Genomic DNA, 23076 nt, shown 5'->3' on the forward strand with positions numbered 1-23076 from the left:
CTAAGGGTGGCAGGGAGTGAGTTCCAGAGTTTCGGTGCAATATAGGAGAAGCCTAGACCTCCCTTTGTGGCTCTCTTTATGCGTGGTATGTGTAGCTGGTTGGTGTACTGAACTCTGGTGGGGCGAGTGGATGTGGTCCTTGATATTGCTTCAGATAGGTAGGCTGGAGCGGTTTTCTTTATGCACCTGTGAGTGATGGTGAGTAATACGGTGTTTGACCTGGAGCCACTGTGCTTCACGTCTGGCGTGGTATATATTGTCTCTTCTAGGGATCCTCATGGCAGCTCTGAGGGCATTCTTTTGTGTGGTTTGCAGTCTGTGAATGTTTTTGGCGGTGGTGCCAGCTAGAAGGGCGTTGCAATAATCGAGTGTGGCTCCTATAGTTGCTCTAACTATGGCCAAGCGGTTGGGGGTTGATAAGTAGGGTTTAATGGCATTGATGAATTTGGTGCTGAACGCTGATGCAGAGGCTATGGCGCTGACTTGTTTGTTCATCGATAGATTTGCATCAATGTGAACACCTAGAGTCTTGACAGAGGATGATACGGAGATGGTTGAGTTGTCTATGTTGAAGTTGTTGTATTGGGGGCTTAGTTTCGATAATGTGTTTGTCTGGCCCAGGATGAGAATTTCAGTCTTCTCCCCGTTAAGACAGAGGCCATTGATTGCCATCCAAGCTTGGATAGTGGCATAGATGTTCTGAAGGGCCGTGGCGTCTTGGTGATAGAGTCCAGATAGGGGTAAAAGTACTTGAGTGTCGTCTGCATAGTTTGTATATGCAACACCCATGGAGTCAAGTAGGTCGAAGAGGGGTTTTGTGAAGAGGTTATAGAGGGTGGGGGCTGTACAAGATCCTTGGGGGACACCGCAGTTTATAGTGGTAGGATCTGCGTTAGCTGTGACGGAGTAGACCTTCATGGCTCTTCCTTCAAGGAAGGAAGTGATCCACGATGCTGCTTGATTAGAGAAATGAGCTGCATGGGTGAGGTGGGTGGCGAGTGTTTGATGATCTACCAGGTCAAAAGCAGCTGATAGATCGAGGAGGAGCAGCAAGGCAGGTTTGCCTTTGTCCATGATCTGTGAGATTTGATTTTTTAGGTCTAATAAGGCGGATTCAGTTCCATGCCCGACACGGAAGCCAGATTGTCTTTTGCCTAGTATGGAGTTAGCTTCTATGTATGATTGGATCTGGATGTGAGCTGCTTTGTCCAGGATTTTTAGAAGGAACGGGACTGTTGTTATCGGTCTGTAGTTGTTGGGTTGTGCTGGGTCAAGTGTGGCCTTTTTTAGAAGTTGCCACACGCAGGCTTCCTTGAGATTGTTTGGGACAGTTCCTGTTTGGAAAGATGCGTTAATGAAGGCAGTAATCAGGGGTGGTAGGTCATTGGCGCATTCCTTGATGATTTTGGGAGGGCAAATGTCTGCTTTGCAGAGGGATGGTTTGAGGTTTTCGATGAGATTAAGGACCTCCGGTTCAGTGACGTTTCTGTAGGAGAATTGAGCGTGATTGAGATTACTATGCTTGTCTTGTGTAGGGCGGTTGGTTTTTTGGTTTGGGAGGGCTTTGCAGTGGTTTTGGATTTTGTTTTGGAGGAGTTTTAATTTGTTGAGCATGGCAGACTGAATGCTGGCACACCAGGCTTTGTCTTTAGTTATCTCGTCAGCGGTAGCCGGAGGAGTGACTAATTCATTAAAGATTGCGAATAGTTCTTTAGCTTGGGAGTTGGCCTTTGAGATCCTATCATTGAAGGAGTTGGATTTTGCTGCTAAAATGGCTTTTTTTATATTGGAGGGCTATTTGTTTGAAGAGGCTCTTATTTAGATCACTCGGATCCGTTTGCCAGTTTTTAAGCGACTGGCGCTTTTGAGCTCGGAGTGTTTGGAGTTCTTCTGAGAACCAAGAGTTGCAGTGAAATTATTTTTTTTCCCTTCTTGCTTTCAAGTGGGGGTATAGAGTTTATGGCATTGGTAAGAGTATCATTGAAGATAGCTGATGGTATATTTGGGTCCTGAGAGAAAGGTGGTGCTAGGCAGGGGCTTTTAAGGGGGGGGTGCAAGTTGTCTGCGTTGAGTTTTTTTGAACTTCTTATTGTGGCAGGTGGTGCATGGGTGAGAGTCTTAGGTTTAGGGTTGGTGGGGATGAGAAATTCGATGCATGTGTGGTCCGTCCAAAGAAGGGCGGTGTTTGAGGTAATGTTGGATGCACAGTTGTGATCCATGACCCAGTCAAGGGTGCGGCCTTTGGAGTGAGTAGGGTTGAGGACTCTTTGGGAGGAACCTAAGTCTGCGAGTTCTTTAGCTAGGGTTGCGGCAGATTTATCCTTAGGATCATTGTATCCTAAATTTAAGTCTCCTAATAGAAGGATTTTGGAGAACTTTTTAATGTTGTTGCTGAGTCGATGGGAGAGGTGCTCTTGGAAGTCAGCTGGGAGTCTGGGAGGTCTGTCTAGGATGTGTTCATTAGATTATTGGGGGAGAGCGTAAGCTTGGCTGATAGCATATCAGCATTACCATCCCATGTACTATGGTCTGCTAATCTGATGGATAGTGAGTCTTTATGGATAAGGGCGACTCCCCCTCCAATCTTATCACATCTATCTTGCCTAAGGATGGTGTAGCTTGTGGGTAGGGCTAGTGCGATGGCTGGGCAGGAGGCATCATTGAGCCAGGATTTGGTGATGCAAAGTAAGTCCAGATTAAGTGTGGATAGTAGATCATTAATCTTGAGGGCATGTGCAGGTAGGGAGCGTACGTTCAGTAGTGCACATTGAACAGGTGGGACTTAGACTTGTCCAATTCTTAAGGGAGGTGTGTATACTTTTCTGATTGTGTTACATTTTTAAATGAATGAAATATTTAAAATGAAATTAAACTACCTACACAGACTCTTGTTCCTGATGGTGTAGTACATATTTTCTAAAAATGACCAACATGACTCTTGCAAAATGTCTAGCATCACATTGGTGGTTTTCTAAGCGTTCTGTATTCCTTCACAGGTACCTTTTCAATGATGCTGAAGTAAAGCCGTTTGACTCTTCTCAACTTGCTTCAGAATGTTTTGGTGGAGAAATGACTGTAAGTTGTTTGCATTGATCTTTTATTTTTTCAATGTGCACTCTGCAATGGTTACAAGGTGGTGGTATTACAAATTGCAAGTTTGGTTAAATCAGTTTGATTGTGTTGACCTTATAAAATTTATATAAATAGTGCTGGGTCTCGAAGATCCCCAGTTGATAGCTATGGAATTGTTCAAAATGCTGGCACTATTACAGGACCATTGGACGAAGGGCGGTTGGCTAGATGTGACAATAATGGGGTCCACCAAATTATAATCAGTAGTAACTTTGACCCAGATTGTCAGATCTGCCTCAATCCACCCAATATCTTATCTATTTTCTCAGTGATTCCCTCCCTGGCCTTGTGACTTCGACAGACATTGGGAGAGTGTCTTTTCCTGAGAGGTAATCTGTGGGCACAAGTGTCATCTATTTGGCCTCCCCTTTGGTAAATGAGCTTATTCTCACTCAGAGAGGCCCTCTTTAACCTGGGTTTTGAAGTTCAATTGCTGGAACGGGTAAAGGGGGGTACTACTCCCAACAGTGAAGAGCAAAACATTGTGCCAAAATTATTTGATACTACAAAAATGGACCAGAGAAATGTTAAAGGTGCTGTGAAGGATATGGTTGGGCTACCATAATCTCCTCGCTGTGGCAAAAATTGGTCCAGTGAAAAGGGTACCGGTGTGGGGACCGTTAGGGAGGGGGTGTTGTTAAGCCTTAAATCCTGGAACACTCGTGGAAATTTCCATATTTTTTCTAATTTGCCCTGTATGAACAACCTGAGACTTGCCAACTGTATATGCTTACAAGAGACCTGCTTTACCTCTACACTTATTTTGGATGGCGGGTGTAGGAGGGGTAGGCCCTCAGGGGGACTCATGATTGCTATTGAAAACTCCCTTGGCCTTAGGTCGACAATTGAAAATCTGCCATTTGGTGGCCAGGGAGTGGATCTCCGCTCTGTTGATGGAATGATTAACCTTTTGATTATCAACATTTATTGACACAAGGGCATCGCTCAAGGGAATGCCTTTGTGGAAAAGGTGTGTCATACCACCCAGGAGTGGTCTGGGAGATTCTTGAACAGGAGAATTATTGTGGTGGGAGATTTGAATGCAGAATGTGATGTACAGTGGTCCCTGTGGAATCTTGATGAGCTGTCTGTCGGTCACTCAGGGAAGGGACAGTTTGGCCAGAAATGGCATACTGGTTTAGGGGGACGGGGACTTCAACCATTAGTGGGCAGGAAGGTTAACAGTCACTCTTATAGCGATTGGCAAAGGTGGCACAGAGGTGTCAGTTCCTCCCTGCTTGATTACATCTATGTTGACCCGTTCTTAATTAATCTTTGCCTGTCATTTGATGTACTGAGAAATGACTGGAGCGACCATTCCATCTTAACAGCTTCCTTTGATTGGATGCTTTGCTCCAGACAATTCATGCTACAGCCTCGAGTTACTGCTAATACGGCGGGTAATGCAGTGAGATGGACAGATATCAATATTGGGAATTTGAACTCGAAAGTAAAAGAAGCACTCAATCTATCCACCTTAGACTGGAAACTTAATAACTTCAACTTGAATGAAGTTCAGATTTTCGTCGGCTCCCTAGTCTCTGGACTTGATGCAGGGACTAGTAACAGGGGGATGAGGCCCATTAGACATATTCACTGCTACAATGCAGAGTTGGCTGAAGCAAAAAGATATTTGAGGAGGGAGGTGAGATTTATTCAAGGCACTAACTCAGACCAGGTTATCTTCACGGAGTTGATTAGAAAGGCTAAGCAGTCCTATAAGAACTTCTGTAAACTTCGGAAACATGGTCTCCTATAACGTGATGCAGAATGAAGCTGGGGATTCTGATCAATGGTGAGGTCAGTGCCTTTTGGTATTTAGTGAATGGGCAAGATCCTAACTATGTCATCTCCGAGCTCAATTCAATCCCATAACAGGAATGGGTGCAGTTCTATGAGGATAGGTTTTGGTTGCCGCAGACTGTCAGCCCGATGGGCGCTGACCTGATTGGAGCTGATGTTTGGGATCCCTAACTAGATATCCAAACCATCCATCACCTGTTCAGCAAATGTAAGCGATCTCGAGCTCCCGGGCCTAATGGTTTTACGAACAACACCTTTAAAGCTGAACAAAATATATGGGCGAATCTCCTGCATCTGGAATTCAAGGATATTATATCTACAGGTACTACACCCATCTCCTGGAATACGGCCCATGTGGTCCCTACCTTCAAATGTGGGAGCAGGACAGACCAAACTAACTATCGTCCTATCTCACTCATTGACGCCGATTGTAAGATCTTTTCGGCATTCCTGCTCTCACATTTGGAGGATTGGGCTAGGACTGTTCATCCGCTGGATCAATTCCAGATTGGATTTAGGAGGGCGTACTCTACTAACATAAATGGCCTTGTACCAAAATGCATATAAGAGGGGGCCTGGCTGTCAACTAAGGGATCCACCTACATGGCCTTGATAGACCTAACTGCTGCCTTCGACTGTGTCAACTGGGTCCGATTATGGGCTAAACTGGCAAAGTGGGGAATGCCAGTGGTGCCATTGAGACTGATCAGTGGGGTCTATGAAGATTGTGGGATCCAGGTTCATCTCAGTCAAAAAGGAGATATCTCAAGGAGAATTCAAACCTATAGGGGGGGTCAGACAAGGTTGTGTTCTGGCCCCCTGGCTCTTTAACCAATATTTGTCTGATGTTGCGTTCTCATTTGAGAACGAAGAAATGGTCGCCCTTAGGGTAGGAAAGGAAAAAATGATTTGGCTTGCCTATGCAGACAACCTTTTGATATTTTATCTCACTAAGGTCGGGCTGCAAAATAACTTTGAGAGCTATGCCAAAGATAATGAGTTGGTTATCAACCCTTAAAAAATTACGATCCTCTCCTTTAGAAAAGCGAGGGCAAAGACTACCGGGCCTGTTGTCTTCCTAGAAGGTATGCCCCTGAAGCTTTCAGAGTTTATTAGATATCTGGGTTTCAATTTCTATGCCTATAAAGGCTTAAAAGTTGTCAATGAGGCCTTGTTACTCAACGCGAAACTTCTTGAAGCCCAGATAGTTAAGATAGATCGAAAGTTCTGAAGATTTTCCCTTAAACCTGCTGTGATGTTTTATGAAGGCAAAATAGTTCCGAAATTGATCTATGGTCTGGAATTAAAAGGGCATAAAGTGGGTAAAACCCTCAATGGAATCAACAGCAGAATCTGGAGGAGGATCCTAGGAATCCCCAACGCGGTACCTCTTCCAGCTATACACTTTGAACTGGGGATAGTCTCCCTTTGGGCGTGGGTGCAATGGGCTTGCCTGTCTTTATATTAAAAAATTAAGGCTCCTATTCTTAATACCCTGTATCACTTAATGGGAAGAAATCTGATTTACTATTGGATATTCATTTTCCTTGAGGTTAGATCAGAGATTGGGGTGACTTTGGAGACCTTGATTTTGAATCCTTTGAAGGCTAAGCAAGCCTTATTTGACTTTGATTGGACCCAGACCACTAATGCTTTCCACTCTTATCCTTCATTGAGTCATCTGATGCATGAGCATAGATGCAGAGGATCCTTAACAAAGATCTTGCTCCAATTTCCAAATCGTTTCCATAGAGGTATTCTACTAAGAGTACGGTGGAATTTGTTACCTACCAGGGAAATTGTAGGTTCTGTATGGGGAAATTGGAGACTAAGGGCAAAGTATTTGACACCACTGGATGTAAATTCAATCACCTATTATGAAGATCTGGTATGGTAATGCTGCCTTTCTATGCACAACAATCATGAGGGGATGGCTCTTTCGGGCTTCATTAAAGACTTGCATTTGTAAATTTGGGTCCCATGAAATGTCTGGTTCTCGAGTACAAATCATCTGACTTCTATGAACTATGTGATGCGAATGTAATTTTAGTTTATTTTTCCTTTTTTCTAAGTGGTAGAAGTTTTTTTAATGTATTAATTGTTTTTATCAGTTGTTGATTTTATTTCTTGAGTGTTTGTATTGTATTTGTATTATTGATGGATGCTTTTATTCATGAATTTGTAAAGGTTTAATTAAACCAAATACAAAAAAAACTAAATTATAACAATAAGACTAACCTTGCCACTGAGTCCTCGTCTTCAGACATATCCTGTCCAGTGCAGCTGGCATCAGAAACGTTTTCTTCTGCTAGGGGTGCTGTGTGCCTCATTGCCAATCAGCTTCAGTGGTCCTCTTCGGGACTCCGAAAGTGATAGTGTGTGTGTGTGTATATATATATATATATATATGTATATATATATATATATTTATTTGAGGCTTGTGGAATCTGCTTAGATCACATGCTATATATATATATAATGGCACACCACACTTTGTGAGATATGTTCCTTTTTTCGGCATGCTCAGTGAACTGCATCAGGAACGCTCTCTACTCCTCTGAGACATTTTTCTCTGCGTCATTTCTTTTTTGCGATGATAAAACATGTCAAGCTCTTTGGGACATTATGTCTCAGAATGTGGTTCCTGTGAAGAACTAAACCCCTAAGCTCTCAGAGATTGTGCGGCAAAATTAGCCCTCAGCTGACTTGCTCCGAACTCTAGAGAGACTTCCCACAGAAGCCGCTTGTCAGAGTATCTTTACTTCCATACCCAAAAAAACACTCTGTGGTTTGTGAGGCAAGAAAACAAAATCACAAAAAACACCACAAGAGATCCCACTCTGGAAGAGAGAGAACTCCATTGACAGCAGGACGAAATGGGTGGCAGGTCTTCCAACTCATCATCTAAAAAAAAAGGGAGCTACCTTTCGGTAGATTCGTCTTCAGAAGATTGGGAAAAATGTAGATTACAAATGCTGGCTATTTTATCACAGGTCTATACAGAGAAGTACAGAAGCCATCAGGGTACTGCAAAATGGTGGCATCTCTAGGGCTCGGACTCCATCCCGTCGAAGAGACTGGCTATTGAAGAGACTGGGCCCGTAGAAGCTAGAAAAAACTCTCGGCCAAGCACATCAAGGGACTTGTGGCGAACATCTGAAACGCAAGTGGTCTCAATAATTCCCTAGATCTTGATATTGCCAATGCCCCGCCATATGATCATCTGAACGCATCCTTCAGGCAGATCATTCAAAAGGTGGTTGATCCCTTGCAGCTTGTTCCCCTATCTAGATTTGTGCAGCACTATGAACTCACAGATGTTCTTGACAAGGGATCACAATGAGAGATGGTCTTGCCATTCAAACCAGCTGTAGCCAACCCAATAATGACACAATGAAGAATGCCTTACTCAGCTCCGATCTATCTATCGAGGCCCGTCACCTTGGAGACTCTAGTGGTCCAAACGGTTATTGAGGGTTCTAAGAGCTCCTTGTTCCTAGATATGAAATGTAAGAAAATTGATGCATTCAGCTAAAAGGTTATTGGGGCAGATAGTGTGGCCCTGAAGGTGATAACTACATCTTGTGCCTTGGACAAATGTTCATGTTGCATGTGGAAAGTGATCTAGTAGGCAGCAGGACACCTCTCTGAAAGTGAAATTGGAGACCAATTAATGCTGAACGGTAAATGGGCAGCTTGCCAGGCACAAAAGACCTGTCTGTACCGAGCCGTGGACATGTCAACCTTAATGAGGTGATATTCCTGGTAAATTACCTCTGGCTTCGCAGAGGATGTGGGGGCTTATGGGGGCAAGGATCTTGGGGTTTGTGAGCGAATGGGAAAGCATTACTTCGGACGCCTGGGCCCACTAGGTCATCTCCCCTGGGTATTGTCTCACATTCGTTCACAGAGCCCTGGGTGACCACCCACCAATGATGGTCCCATTCCTAGACCCAGTTCTAATGGGAAAGGTTCAGAACCTGCTCCTAAAAGCAGTGATAGTACAGGTTCCAGTCAGAGAACAGGGAAAGGGATGCCACTCTCCCCATTGCTTGCTGCCCAAAAAAGACTGAGGTTTATGTCCCATTTTGGATTTGGGACTCCTCAACATGTTTCTGAAGGTGGACACGTTCAAGATGGTCCAGATTCTTCAGACCCTGGGGATCCAAGACTGGTTGTGCCCATAGATCTTCAGGACACTTATTTCCATCTGCCCATCCCGCAAAAGCACAAAGTTTCTGGGGTTACTAAGAATACAACAAAGTCTACAGGAGCTATCGGGGGACTGGGTGTGGTGGTGTCTGGTATCAAGAGAGACGACACAGTTCAACAAACTACATTAAAATGTCAGGATGGTGAAAGGCATAACTTGCCCTATAACTAAGGTATGGATTTCTCTTCCCTAAAGAAAACTAAGGAAAATCTGAGTCTGTAAGTCCAAATCAATGTTCGGTCTGTGTCCAAAACCTATTCTTGCCCTCACATCTAAAAATAAACAAAGTGTGGGATTCTTGTCAACCAAAATAGTGTTTAAAAACAAAGTCTCAGCTGCTCTCAGCTTAAGTTCTTCTTGGGCCTTCTATTTCTGGCTCCATACAGTTTCAATAGTTGTTGGTGCAACCAATGTTCTGCCAAGTCTTGAGGTTCCCTTCCCCAAGTTCAATTTAGCACAGTTCACAAAAAAGGGTTCTCAGGATTCCCTTCCCCGAGATTGCACTGTAGCACTCATATAACTTGCCACAAAGTGCTTATCACCATCTAGGGCCCCCTGGACTTGGTGCAATTGTCAGACTACACGGTCCACCCGTCACAGGTCACGCAACCAGTAGCCCTGTGCTTCTCCTTCAGTTGATTTGCACTGTAGGTGAACTTCACAGTGGGGAACTCCCAGGTCTAGGCGCAGTTGTCAGACCACACGGTCCACCCATCACAGGTCTTGTAACCATATATCCCCCCACCCCCCTTGACCTCTTTTGCAACACTCTTGTAAATCAGTGTTTGTAAATGACAACCTTTTTGCTTTAGTTCTGTTCACAATGCTGCTTTCACTCAGTCTGACATTCCTTGTCAGTTTATTTTCCAATGTTCGCTCAGTGTTTAATATGCCAGTATTTAATATGCCTTGGTTTTAATTCAAACAATACTTTGCATTCCGCTCAGCATTTAATATTGCATATTTTCATTCACACTGTACTTCTAGTTAATTCCTGTATTCAAGATTGCATAGTTTCATTCAAGCAGTGCTTTTTGTTCAGTTCGGTATTCAATATTGACTTGGTTTTGTGAACTGCTACTTGCCTGCAGTTCCCTGGGAGTGCTCTGTGCTTCCGAGTCTTCTGACTGTCACCGGGTCTTCGCACTCCAACGTGGCGGACCCTGCTGCTCTCGCTCACCTTCTTGCCAGCCAGGATGCAGACCACCTTCACTTTGCTTCCTCGCCAAGCACTTTTCTGCACACGCTGGTGACTGGAGTGGCTGTGGTTTGCAGCCGTTCTGCTTTTCTGTTGTTTGACAGCTCCAGCTGTCCTCCTTCACTTTCCCAGGTTCATGGTCCTGCACCCACCAAACGACTCTCTCGTGCCGGGTCTTGTGGGTCCTCCGGGATCGTTGCCCGTCTTCAGACCTCCTGGTCTCCTTCAACCAAGGCAGCTCTCTCGCTTTGCTTTGATTTGGGCTCCACCTTTCTTACACGTGAAACTTATAAATGAGTCTCAGGTGTGTATTGTTAGCTGGTTTTTATTTATTTGCATTTATAAAGCGCACAAACAGCCCGGAGGCATCGTGGCGCTGTTACAAGAAAATGACTTAGTTACAATTTCAGGTAAGTGTACAAACTTCGGTACATGATGTGTTATATGGGGGCGATACGGCTATATAAAGGTTACATGGTATATAGCATATCGTGGCATAACACATTACATATAGCTTGTTATTAACTGTGTACACATTGACTTGGCTTGGAGGCATTGCTAGCTTACATAGGGGGTTAGGAGAAAAGCCTGGTTTTGATAGCTTTGCAAAACGTCAGGTGTGAAAGGGAGTTCCATTGCCTGGCAGCGATGAAGGGGAAGCTTACACCACCCCCTTTGGCACGCATAACTTTGGGCACAAGCAGCAGGTTAGAATAGGGTGTTCTAGTAGGTCTGGAGGAGAGGGGTATGTTAACTCTCTGAGATAGGTAGGGCGGGGCTGTGTGATGAATGCACTTGTCGGTAAGGACAAGTGTTTTAAAGAGGACACGTTTGTGAACGGGCAGCCAGTGTGCTTTTAGTCTGGCTGCAGAGATGTGTTCCCTTTTTGGGATGCCTATGGCAGTGCGTAGGGCGTTAATTTGGATGGTTTGAAGTTTGTCAAGGTTTTTCGCTGAGGTGCCCGTAAAGAGAACCTTACAGTAGTCCAATCTCGAGCCAATAAGGGCTCTAGCAATAGACTGGCAGTTTGCAGAGGTGAGGAATGGCCTAGCTGCATTTAGAAGTTTAGTGTAGTAGGCTACGGAGGAAGCAATGGCACAGACTTGTCTGGACATGGATAGGTTGGCATCTTGGTAGACCCCAAGTGTTTTGACTGCCTGGGAAACTGGAATGACAGTGTTGTCAATATTAAAGGATATATTGATTCTCACGTTTTTTCAGAGTGTCGGTAGGTCCTATCAGAAGTAGTTCTGTCTTTTTACCATTTAGGCAAAGCCAGTTTGCAGCGATCCAGGTGTGGATGGTGGCGTAGGTAGAGTTAAGGGTCTTGGCATCCGCCTCCTAGTCGCCAGACAGGGGGAGGAGAACTTGAGTATCATTGGCGTAGTTATTGTACATGATCCGAGCAAGTCAAATGTGTTGAAGAGAGGTCTGGTGAAAATGTTGTATAGCGTAGGGGATATGCAAGAGCCCTGTTGTCCTGTTAACCTCCACATTGGATGGTGGCTGGTTTTGCTGATGCTTGGTTGGAGAAAATTGCATGGCTCTACCTTGGACAAAGTAGGTTATCCAATTGATGGCATTGGCAGAGAAGTGTGATGAGGAGGAGAGGTGTTGGCATAGTAGTTTATGGTCCACCAGGTCGAATGCGACCGTGATGTCTAAGAGGAGGAGTAGAGCCGGTTTTCCTGTGTCTCTGATGTCATCGATTTTGTTTTTGAGGTCAAGCAGGGCCGTTTCGGTTCCGTGGCCAGGACGGAAGCCACATTGGCGGGAACCAAGGATGTGGTTTGATTCCAGGAAGTGTTGGACTTGTATGTAGGCTGCTTTGTCCAGGACTTTTAATAGGAAGGGGACTGTGGTTATGGGTCTGTAGTTGTTAGGGCTGTTTGGGTCGAGTGAAGGTTTTTTTAGGAGGAGCGTACCCATGCTTCCTTGAGGCTCGGTGGAACGGATCCTGAAGCAAAGGAGGCATTCATGAATGCAGTGAGTAAGGGTGAGAGCTTGTCTGCACACTCTTTGATGAGGGGGCAGGACAAATATCCCCTTTGTGCATGGATGGTTTAATGTTCTTTATGAGTGAAATGACTTCTGTTTCGTTGACGACCCTGAATGAGAAAAGTTATGTTAAGGGCCGCATGGTTAAAGACGGGCTTGTGAGAGACTTTGGGAGGGTTAGTGGGGTGTTGGTTGGCTAATATTGCGTTGTGGAGAGTATCTAGCTTTTTGAGCATGGCTGATTGTATGTCCGAGCACCAGGCTTCATCTCTGGATATGGCCTGAGGGGTGTGGCAGGAGTTTCAACGATGGCAAAAATGTCTTTAGAGTCAGAATTGGCGTTTGCAATTCTTGTATTGAAAGGGTTGGCTTTGGCATGGATGATAGCTTTTTTGTACTCCTTGAAAAGTTTATTGAACTTGAGTCTGACTGAGTCCAGATGATTGGATTGCCAGGTAGATAGGGCTGCACGTTTCTTAGACCGAAGGTCTAGGAGTTCCGGGTAGAGCCATGTGTTCAAGTGTTTGGTAGGTTTGGCTTTCCGGGCGGCTCTGTTAGAGTAGTGTTCAAAGAGTGTGCCAGTGTGTTCGGGTCATTGGAGAAAGGGGCCCTTAAGGCTGGGACTAGTAGGTAAGGTTGGAGTCTCTCTTTGGTGAGAAGGCGAGAGCTTCTGGCAAAGGTGGAGGGGAGCAGCATGGTGGGCGTTTTCTCGTATTCGTGGCGGAGAGAGTGAAATGGATAAGGTGGTGGTCGTAGATGGGAGGGGGTGTTTGCACTGACAACTGGTGGGTAGTTATGGTGCGCTAGCCAGTCCAGAGTACAACCTTTGATGTGTGTGGGATTGTAGATGGAGTGTTTGAAGCCTACAGTTTCCAGAGCCTTTGCCAGGGATTTCACTGGAGCGTCATTGGGGGTCGTAGAGTCCTAGGGAAAGGTCACCTGCCAAGATAACCTTGGTGGAAGTCTTCAGGCTGTCCGAGAGGAGGTGTGTGAGGGTTGAATGGAAGTCGGCGAGTGGACCGGGGGTGGTGGGTGTGATAAACGATGTGTAGTGTGATACTGCAATTGTGGGAGATGTTGTTTGAGGGCTAGGAAGTCGCAGTTGCTTGTGACTGATTTTTCGATCTTTCTGATGGAGATGGATTCCTTGGCTATGAGGGCTACCCTGCCACCCTTAGTGTAGCCGGTGGTTAGTGCAAGTGCTATGGCTGGACCAGATGCTTCATGGATGTTAGGGAGAATTCTCTGTTAAGGCTAATTTCCCAATCCTAGTGAGTCCCCCAGCAGCTTTGCTGGATTATTTGGGTTTATTTTTTCTCCTGCTAAGAGTGAGACTCTTTTTTTTCTCCCACTCTTAGGCATGATTTGAGAATGTCCTCTGACTGTAAATGTGTTTTATGGGCTATGGGGTCTTTTACTCCATAGGGCTTCTTGTGTTGTTGGTATGTGTGTTACACAGCACCCTCAGTGCAGTAACACAGGGGTGTCATACTGACCCCCAAACATAGACTCCATACCCTGGGACTGACTACTGTCTCCCAGGGCATGTAAAGTCACCATTGGCTTTACTAGTCTCAAATTGTGAACAGAATCAGTACAAACCATCATATTGTGGAAGTACTGGTAGGGGTAATTCGATTGCCTCTGGGTCTGTTTTCCAAGGGGGCACTGTCCAGTCCCCCCTTGTCGAGTTTCTGGCTGGTGGCAGTGGATACCATGCAAAATATTCCACCGGAATATTTCTTATGGGAATTTCCCATTGATTTTAAACGCACCACTTTTTGGTGCAATGTTAAAGATACCGCTGGGTTATTTATTTAATATTAATTCCCCGGTTGGGTCTTTTTGCCAGGACTCGGTTTTAAAATGGCGTTTGTGTTCGCCTCTGAAACTCTAACCCAAGTTGAGCCCTTTGTTCCACTTTTTGGCAGACTTCTGCACAGTCTGGGGTCTAGAGGATGTGTTGGAGGGGGATTAGGCACCCTGGACCGAGTTGCAGTTGCCTTGGCAACTCAAGTCGCACTCTTGTGTGATTGGCCCAGTGGTGAGCCGCCCGGCTCACCACTTAGCATGTGTGAGCGACAGCTAGGCTGTTGAATGGGGGTTTTTCTGCATAAAAGCAGGGCTTTGGGGACTGGAAATTCAGAAGTCGCCACAGGACCTAAAGAATCCGGAGAGGGGAGAAGCTGAGCCATCCAACGACGACACCACCGGTGGAGCCCTGCTGTACGAACTCGCCACTTCCCAGACGACAGAGGAGATCTTCTTCCAGGAGAATCTTCTTCCCTTTGAGCTGGTGGGACCAACCAGTTCGCCTTTTTCACCTTCCTGGACGTCTCGTGGTCGAAACGCCCATGCCAAGCACCCCGGCGGCCGGATAGCCACGCTTCACCACTAACCCTGAATAAAAGGGTCAGACCTTTTAATCGGGAACTCCGCGGCTGGTTTCTTCCCTGGCAGTGCAACGACTCCAGCTTTCTTCCTCGTCGAGATCATCTCTTCCTCTGGTCGAAGCCACGACTTGCACCTGCTGCCAGGAACAACTGCAACCGCTGGAGCTTTCTCACCACTTCAGGTACTGTGTCCCGCCTGGTCTCTCTTGCAACGGATTGTCCAAGGTGTCCCATAAATCCTTGACCTTCCAACTGGGTTGACCTCAGACCTGCTAAACTTTGCCTTTCTGAACTGCTCCAACCTCTTTTGACATTTTCTGCAAAGACTTTGAATGCATTTCCACTGTGTGATCTTGGGCACATTCCGCCTTGCTCTCTCCAAGAGTGGGCCTGGTCTATGAACTTTTGGCTCTACAGTAGACTCTGCCTTTCTTGACTTGCTGTGGTTTCTTAAGTGTTGGTGCTGTGTTATTTCCAATCTCTGCCTTTTCAACAAATTATTGGAGTGCCATCCAAGGTTACGCGCTCACCTCTATTTTGCTAATAAGTGGTGTCTTAACTTAGACTTGTCGAATAATTAACTAGAGAGGTGTATATACTTATAGTGACTGTGTTTGAACTTGCTTGATATATTAGTGCCAGTGTATTTTCTTAAGTGTGTTTTTAGATTAATTATATACTGTTAATACCAAAGTTCTGGTCAGTATTTGCTTGTTCTACTGTGTTTTTAGCCCTATTGTGTATACTCTATATACTGCCTTACTCTTCTTGAGAGAAGTCTGACTGCTCAGCCACAGCCATCAGGTAAATCTGGGTGGTGCGGACTGCTACCAATTGGGTTTACTGCTTACTCCTGTGGTCTTAAACTTTTTGTAGTGGTCCCTAAGGGAACTGCACATGTTTCTGCCTAACAATGGAGCCATGTTTCTGTGATGGCCAGGAGATAGAGTTTATGAACAGATATCAGGTCATGCAGATCTAAAGTATGAGCTGGGAGGGAGCGTGCGTTGAGGAGGGCACAGTTAAGGGTGGTGTGCAGGGGTGGGGTGGGGTACCAAGGTGGGTGACTATCTGTAGGACGGGGCTGGAATGAGGGGTGAGGTGAACTGAGTGTGTGATGGGTATTGTGGTCACAGTAGGCATAGTGGTAGCAGTGAGGCATACAATAGTATCAGCATAGTCACTTATGGGGATGGTGGTCACAGTGGGCATTATGGTGGCATTTGAACCTACAGTAGTCGAGCATCATCACATAATGGGTATGGTGGTCACCGTAGGCGGCAGAGAAGCCAATGGACATGTTGCAATAGAGATGACATCATATATGTGCAGGCTAGCAGCAGTGGTAACCTGCACGTGGTACGTGGTGTGACGGACATCTTGGTGGTTAGATCGGGTGGGGTAAGCTCCTGAGTGCGCACGGGCATATGTAAATCTACCTCTTTGAGGTGCAGGCCTCTGATGCATAGCCTATAGTTGCGGCTGGTGATATTCCTGTGCCGTGTGCTATATGTTTGTGGACATGTGCATGCACAGAGGTGCGCAAACCTCCGGATCAGTGTGGCTGTTAGGCAAGATTGTATGCAGTACCCTTTGGGTGCACCCAAATAACCTTGACCTCCTGGCAATAGGGACCCAACCTTTGGTATAAGTCTGAACTACACAGGTTGGTAGTGTGGTCGAGCAGCCAGGCTTTTCTCAAGAGGGGTCAATGTGAGCAGTAATGTTGTGACACAGAGTTTCACATCAGTTATCCAAATAAACACACTCAAGGTTTCTTGATGAAACAATTATTAATTTATTTCACAGTCAGTTGTAAAGCCTTCTTCAGAAGGGAGCAATATATGTAACAATTCAAATATATTTCAAAACACACTCTGTTTCTCTAAATTAGTTGATACCCTTTGGGGATGGCACAAGGACACATCTACCCTCAGGTGACTTAAATAGCTAGGACACTGTGGACATTGATTTATCACTGGTACATTTAGAGCAATACTGAGTTTGGTGAAACAGATAGAATAGAGGAATAAAACGAAGGTTAACAAATAATTCACAAACAGGTAAGTACTTTTAACGAAACCTTCCAATGGCAAATAAGTTTAGCCCTTTCCTAGGGAAAGGACAAGCACAGAGTTAAAGGTAAAGAGGAGTCTCTCAGGGAGCCAGGACAGCCAATGTTAATTGCACAATGTCAAGGGGAGCTGAAGATCTTCTTTGCAGGTAGGTAAAAAGTCTTGCACAATGTTTTTGAAAATGTTTGTAGAAAATAGAACACTTAAAGGGCCACAAGCTGGGAGGATTGGGAGGGGAAAAGTTTCAGCAACTCTGCAAGGTAACCAAGACAGGTCTCAACTTAGAGCAAGCAAGGCTACACAACAAGAGGTAAGTTCTCTTAGACTTTACGGTACCTCTGGTTAGAAGAAATGGTTCCTGCTGACTTCTGTTCCTGTACAGCTCTGCAGATCCTGTTGTTCCTGAGCCTCAGTCGTGGGGACAAGAAGGAGGGCATCTGGGGACTCCTGCTCTGCAAAGGGACGGTCAGCAGCAGCAATGGGCAAACTTCAATTCAGCGGTCCTTTGGTGTTTCAGCTCCTCGCGTCTGACAGCAAATAGCAACACTGCGGTTCTCGGATACCACTGCAGACTTTCCTTGTATCTGGGGTCCAGCACTCTGTTGAGGTGGCTCAGGCTTGGTCAGTCCTGCATCAGGGATGTCCGGAGGATCTTCCTAGCGCTCGGGTCTGACTTAAAAGCAATGCACGCAATCTGGTGTTCCTCTCCCTGGCTCTTTAGTTCCGGCAGCAACTGCAGTGGAAATACAACCAGCTTTGAGAGGATGTGCAGATGGGCTTACTTTGGAGTTGATTGGTTCCACCAAGTCAAAGGGAGAAGTCGTCCTTACAGGGCTTCTCTAGTCAGGAGGAATTCGGAGCTTCAGCACAGCAGCAGGGCTTCACCAGGCAAACCAACGGTCCAGGAGTTGCAGCAGGCGTCTCTTCCAAGTTCTTCGGATTCCTTCGTCCAGTAGTTTACTCTGCCTTCCAACCCCAAAAGCCTCGCTTTTTATGCAGGTTTCTCCCATTCATTCCAGCCTAGCTGTCAAACAGACAGCAGGGTGGCTGACCTTGCCGGACAGACAGCTGGCCAATCACCTGTGGGTGCATTCCTGTAACCAATGGAATTAAGCACTGGGAGTTTCGGACACCTCCCTCACTTCCTGCCCCTGCCAGACCTACTGGAGACAGAGGTGGGCTTCACTTGTGAATCCCGCCAAAGACAAAACGAACAAAGAGACCAAACCTGGTTTGGCACGCAGAGCAATTCTCAAGAAGGACCTTTCCAACAGGAAATGGCGAACAAAGAAGACTGGGGCCATTTGGTCGAAATGGGCACCCATGGGTTGCTTACAGGGGCTGCGAACGCAGCAGGCGGTAAAAACACACAATGGTAGTAAAAAGTAAACTAATGCCACCAGCCATTAATTCTGGAAAGGGTAACACAAAAATGTTACATGAGAAACTAGACAAAAGGGCTCCTAGGTAACCCCTCCAGCACCCTATGGTAAGATAGTGTGTGCTGGGTGTAGAAAGTTATAAAATGTAAGTAAAGTCAATTACACTTCACTGCTCTTGGAAACTGTAGTTTACCCAAGAGAAAGTATTTAAACCTTTGGGAAATCTGAGAGACTTCTCTGTGCCACTGCACTGAAGGTGCTCTGTGATACAATGTGAAGATGATGCCTATGGAGTTTGTCAGACTCCAAAGTTAAAAAGAACACAAATTTTAAATCACATTAAAATTACATGAGAGATAAAGAGTCCTAAAGTCCAGCAAAAGAGCTGGGGTCTCAAAGGTAGAAGGGAATTAACACATTTCTGAGAATTCTCCCCAACCGTCGCTCTGAGGGGAGGCTTTAGGCAAGGCACAGGGGGTAGAGAGAGGGATTCTGGGGTGCCGAGAGAACAGTGGGGGACAAGCTCATCCTGTATGGCAGGTAACTTACCTTCAATCGGCACGCACGTGATGGAGGTGGGTATAGTTGAGTGCGGCAGCGGAGAGCTGTAGCGAGCTTTGTTGGCCTTGACATCTGGCCTTCACAGCGCAGCTTCGCCTGCCGGCTGGGCATTAGTTTGGGTGGGCTAGTAACTGGGGTGAATGTAGCAGGACTAGTCAGTAGAACTGAGACTTCGGTGGAACTGGGGTAATTAGAAGGAAGACGGTCATCACATGGAAAGAGGAGTTCTGTGAATGGCGGAGCTTTAGGGAGGAAAGGCGTAGGGCAGGGGGTGACAGAGTGGCGTGGACAATAGACGCAGTAAAGGCCATTTCTGGTGTGCATATAGGCACGTGCTGTACAGTGCTATAAATTAGGAGGGCATTGGTGTGTGGTAGTGTCTTCCTACCGTACATTGGGCAGGCTGCAGGCAGCTACTTGGGGGTGCCTTACCGTGTTATCACTACATTCCATTTCTGCCAGATGGTGTGACGTGGGTCTTGTTACTGGCCTAGACACAGGCCAGGCATCGTCTGGGAGATTAGATATTTCATGCCTGGGTGATGCTAGTGGTATGGCCTGACCATGACAAATCCGATTGCTGGGACATGCCTGACCTATACTAATGGATGTCTGCATACTCCTCTTCTTCGTCCCAGTACTATAGTGGTGTTTCACATAGGAAGTGTGCATTACTCCTAGTCCCCTCTTCTTTGTCTCCGTACTAGGTAGGGGTGAATGGGGATTTATGGGTTGGGTTTGTATATAACCCATAAAGGCAGAAGAAGAGGGGTCAGATAGGTTAGTATTCGGAAAGGGGGGATACCATGTCTCGCTCTCAGGGACGCTCTCCCCAATGACCCTCCACCCAGGTGATCCTCCCTCTCTTGTCCTCCACCAGGGTTGAGATCCAAAAGCGATGGCCCTTCCCTGGCCACCCGAACAGAAGATCCCTGGGGAGTAGATGTGAGAGTACCCTCAGGTTTCTCACATATCCCACCAGCAACAAGGTGGAGACAGAGGACCTTTGAAAGACTCACAGAGACTTGAGTGATGGCGAGGTGCCTCTAAATCTGTTTAACCTCATAAAGAGGCATTATTGAGAGTAGAAACCTTTTTCCTTATTTGGAACCAGAACTATTGGACTGAGAAAGCTGTACTCCATACTAAGAGAGGTCAAGTCTCATGTTTGCCTTTAGTCGGAGTAGGGGAGAAGAAATCATAGGGATTATTCCCAAGGGATCACAATTTTTTGTTGAGATTGTTAGTTATTCTGGAAGAAATTATTTGAAGGACATTTTTGAAGAAGCCAAGGGAAGTAGTCTCAGAACACCTCAAGGAAAGGGTAAATTTGGTTGGAGCTTTGTGCCAGTTACTGAGTTATTGGTTTTCTTTGTAGAAAAGTCATTATGAGATAGACTAACACTCCTTAAACATATACATCAGGCTTGGTCTGGTCTGTTGATACAACCTCAATCCCAATTGTGCTCTGTTATGTCTGTGTACGTTAGAAAACAACACATTAGATAATTGAGTTGGAAATGTTTTTATGTTTGGCCATGAATACATATTTTTTTACTTAATTGTATTGTTCTTTTTAAATATATATAGCCATTGTCGGGTAAAGTTTTTGATACAATAAAATGGTATTTTATGTGGATGGCATTGGAAAAAATTAGGCTGGGTTCACAATTCATACAGTGGTTGCAGCTATTATATGTGAGCAGACTTCCAGACTTAGTGTGAACAAAACACTATTGAATCGCTGGCAGGTACAAAGAGGTCCAGGGCAAGGCTGCCCACTCTCGCCACTAATCTTCGCATTAGTAATAAACTCGCTGTTAAGGGTAATACAGAAAAGACTCAAGGAAGTTTGTGTGAACACAGGCAAGATCACACATTGCATATCACTCTACGCAGACAACATCTTGTTCTGTGTACTTAAACCAGAGCATGAATTGGAACGGTAAGGGAGTTTGAGACATTATCTGGGTTAGTGGTTAATCAGTCAAAGTCTACCATTTATTCTATTCCAGCGACTGACACGTTTACAAATTGATGTTTCACCCACAGGTTTTAAATACCTCGGAATAAACGGGAGGGCGGATTCGAATTTGGTGTACCAGCAAAGTGTGTAGAAAAGATGAATTGCCTTCAGTAAGGCAGCAGAACTTTGGGTAAAGTTCCCTCTGTGAATAATGGGCAGACTGACTCTGGCAAAAAGGATAGCATTGCCACAGTTGCTGTACATTTTTCAAGTAGTGCCAGTGGTCATACCGCCTGATTATTTTCATAAAATAAACCTTATATTGGGGTAGCTCTTATGGAAGGAGGATAGTGAAGAGAAGCACTGACAACACTGCAATAACCGGCAGATAAGGGAGGTTTTGGCACTCTGAATTTTAGATTATATCACTGGATGGCAACTCTTCAGCATGTGGTAAACTGGTACAATCGTCCACATGAGGATACTATTACCAGTATGATAGTGGAAATATGTAAGCTGAAAAACACTCTTCTAAGTAGTAGGGGGTCAGGAACAGGGAACTCAAAATGCTTCCGGCACCGTTAATACAAGTTTGTGGGTAAGCAACTACGTTTCCTGCGCGGAAGGTGTTGTATCTATCATATATGCTCTTGAGCAATAGCTGATTGGGATATAATATTGGTGGGAGGCATGGTAAGAGCATGATGTGAATAGGACATGGGGCAGATTGGAAGATCTATATATGGGCAACAGGGCGATAACATATCAGAAGTTAAGGCAAACGCAACCACACTGTCTGAATTTCCTAGAATTTGCAAAGCTAATGGCGGATCTTAGGTGGCTGTGTCCTGGGCTCCCGGGTTAGACCCCAAATGCACAAGCTCAATGTAACGCTGAAGGTTTTGACAGGTGACAGGTGATGTTAGGCGTATTACCTAGATATAGAGGACATCCCTGGAAGCAAAATGTTGGTGTAAAGAAGATATGGGACAAATAGAAGAGTGACCCGGGGCCGCAAGTAACAGATGAAGAATGGACGAGGGCACTAATGCATGTAAAGGTGGTGTTCTGAAATGTATGATTTCAATGGATACAATATAAATGTGCCATGCAGGCATATGTCTGGATGGTTATTATGGCTCTAAAATGTCTCTAAATACAGATTGGAATTTTTGGCATTGTAAAAGATAGCTGGACGCATGTTCATGTGGTGGGAATGTGATATAGTCGAGGTGTTCCGGACCCAAATAATAGAGAAATTGTAAATGTTCACAAAGTACACATGGTTGACAGTGAAACAATTTATGCTGATTATCTGAAGAAAAGGCAGGATACACAAAATGATAGGCATACTATTATCTTTGGGAATGATTCCGGCTAAACACTGCATTGCAATGACATTGAGAACATTTGCATGGCCCAATTTTAATGGATGAATAAGGAATGTCAAAAAGTGGGTCAAAGCTGAAATGGACATCCACGTCACAATAGACATGTCTACCATTGAAATCAATTGTTAGAGTATTTGGCACACAGTTTAGGATCTGCTGCAGGCTCCATCTGATCTAATGCTGCTATGATTGTGAAAAGTGAATGTGTCTAGGATGCTCTCAACCAACTCTGATTTTCCCTGAACAAGGCGGATGGGGGAGTCGTGTGAACAGGGGAATTGTATTGTTTGGTGAGTATTCCTAATCTGGAGATTGGCTGGCAATGGAATGTAGGGAACATTATTATAAATTGGAGTGGTCTATGAAGGGTGGAGTTATAATATTGGACATTATTTGGCCCACCTGATCTCTACCTTCTCTAACTTTCAGTGTAATGCTGATGATACTCTGCTCCCTTTCAGGCTCCCCTCAACCTCCTCTCCTCTCTCGCTCCTTCCCGATTGTCTATCCGCGATGATTCAGGATTGGTGCGCCTCCAATGATCTCTGCCTTAATGTCAGTAAAACAGAGATCGTTCTCATTGGGACCTCTGCTCCCGCTTTCCCTATCGCACTCTGGCTGCCCTCCTTGGGCCCTCTTCCTTCGCCTTCCTGTGAGGCAAAAAACCTTGGTGTCCTCTTCGATTCCACTCTCTCCTCACATCACTGACCTTGCCAAGAAGGCCCTCTACCAGCTGCACATCCTCAGAGGTGCTCTGCCTTTTCTTACTTTCACCCAGAAGCTCACTCTCTACAGAGCCCTGGTTCGCTCTAGGCTGGACTACTGTGACAGCCTCATTCTCAATCTGAATTCCTCTACTCTGTCCCATCGGTAACTAATCCAGAACAGGACTGCACGATTTATCCTTCAGCCCTGAAATCTCTCTACTGGATCCCAGTGGCTGCCTCGTCCACAAGGCTTTCTT

At 45.4% G+C, this 23076-nt stretch overlaps 1 protein-coding gene across 1 annotated transcript in view; it reads left to right on the forward strand.

Annotated features, from left to right (window-relative positions):
* Positions 1-23076, forward strand: part of USP34 (ubiquitin specific peptidase 34) — a 3618222-nt gene that overhangs the window by 2494593 nt on the left and 1100553 nt on the right. The window contains exon 50 of the mRNA XM_069608012.1: positions 2997-3075. Within this exon, the coding sequence (XP_069464113.1) occupies positions 2997-3075 (79 nt within the window). The remainder of the gene's footprint in view (positions 1-2996; positions 3076-23076) is intronic.

Source organism: Ambystoma mexicanum, chromosome 4q (assembly GCF_040938575.1).
Source record: "Ambystoma mexicanum isolate Mex_15411 chromosome 4q, UKY_AmexF1_1, whole genome shotgun sequence".
Classification (NCBI taxonomy): domain Eukaryota; kingdom Metazoa; phylum Chordata; class Amphibia; order Caudata; family Ambystomatidae; genus Ambystoma; species Ambystoma mexicanum.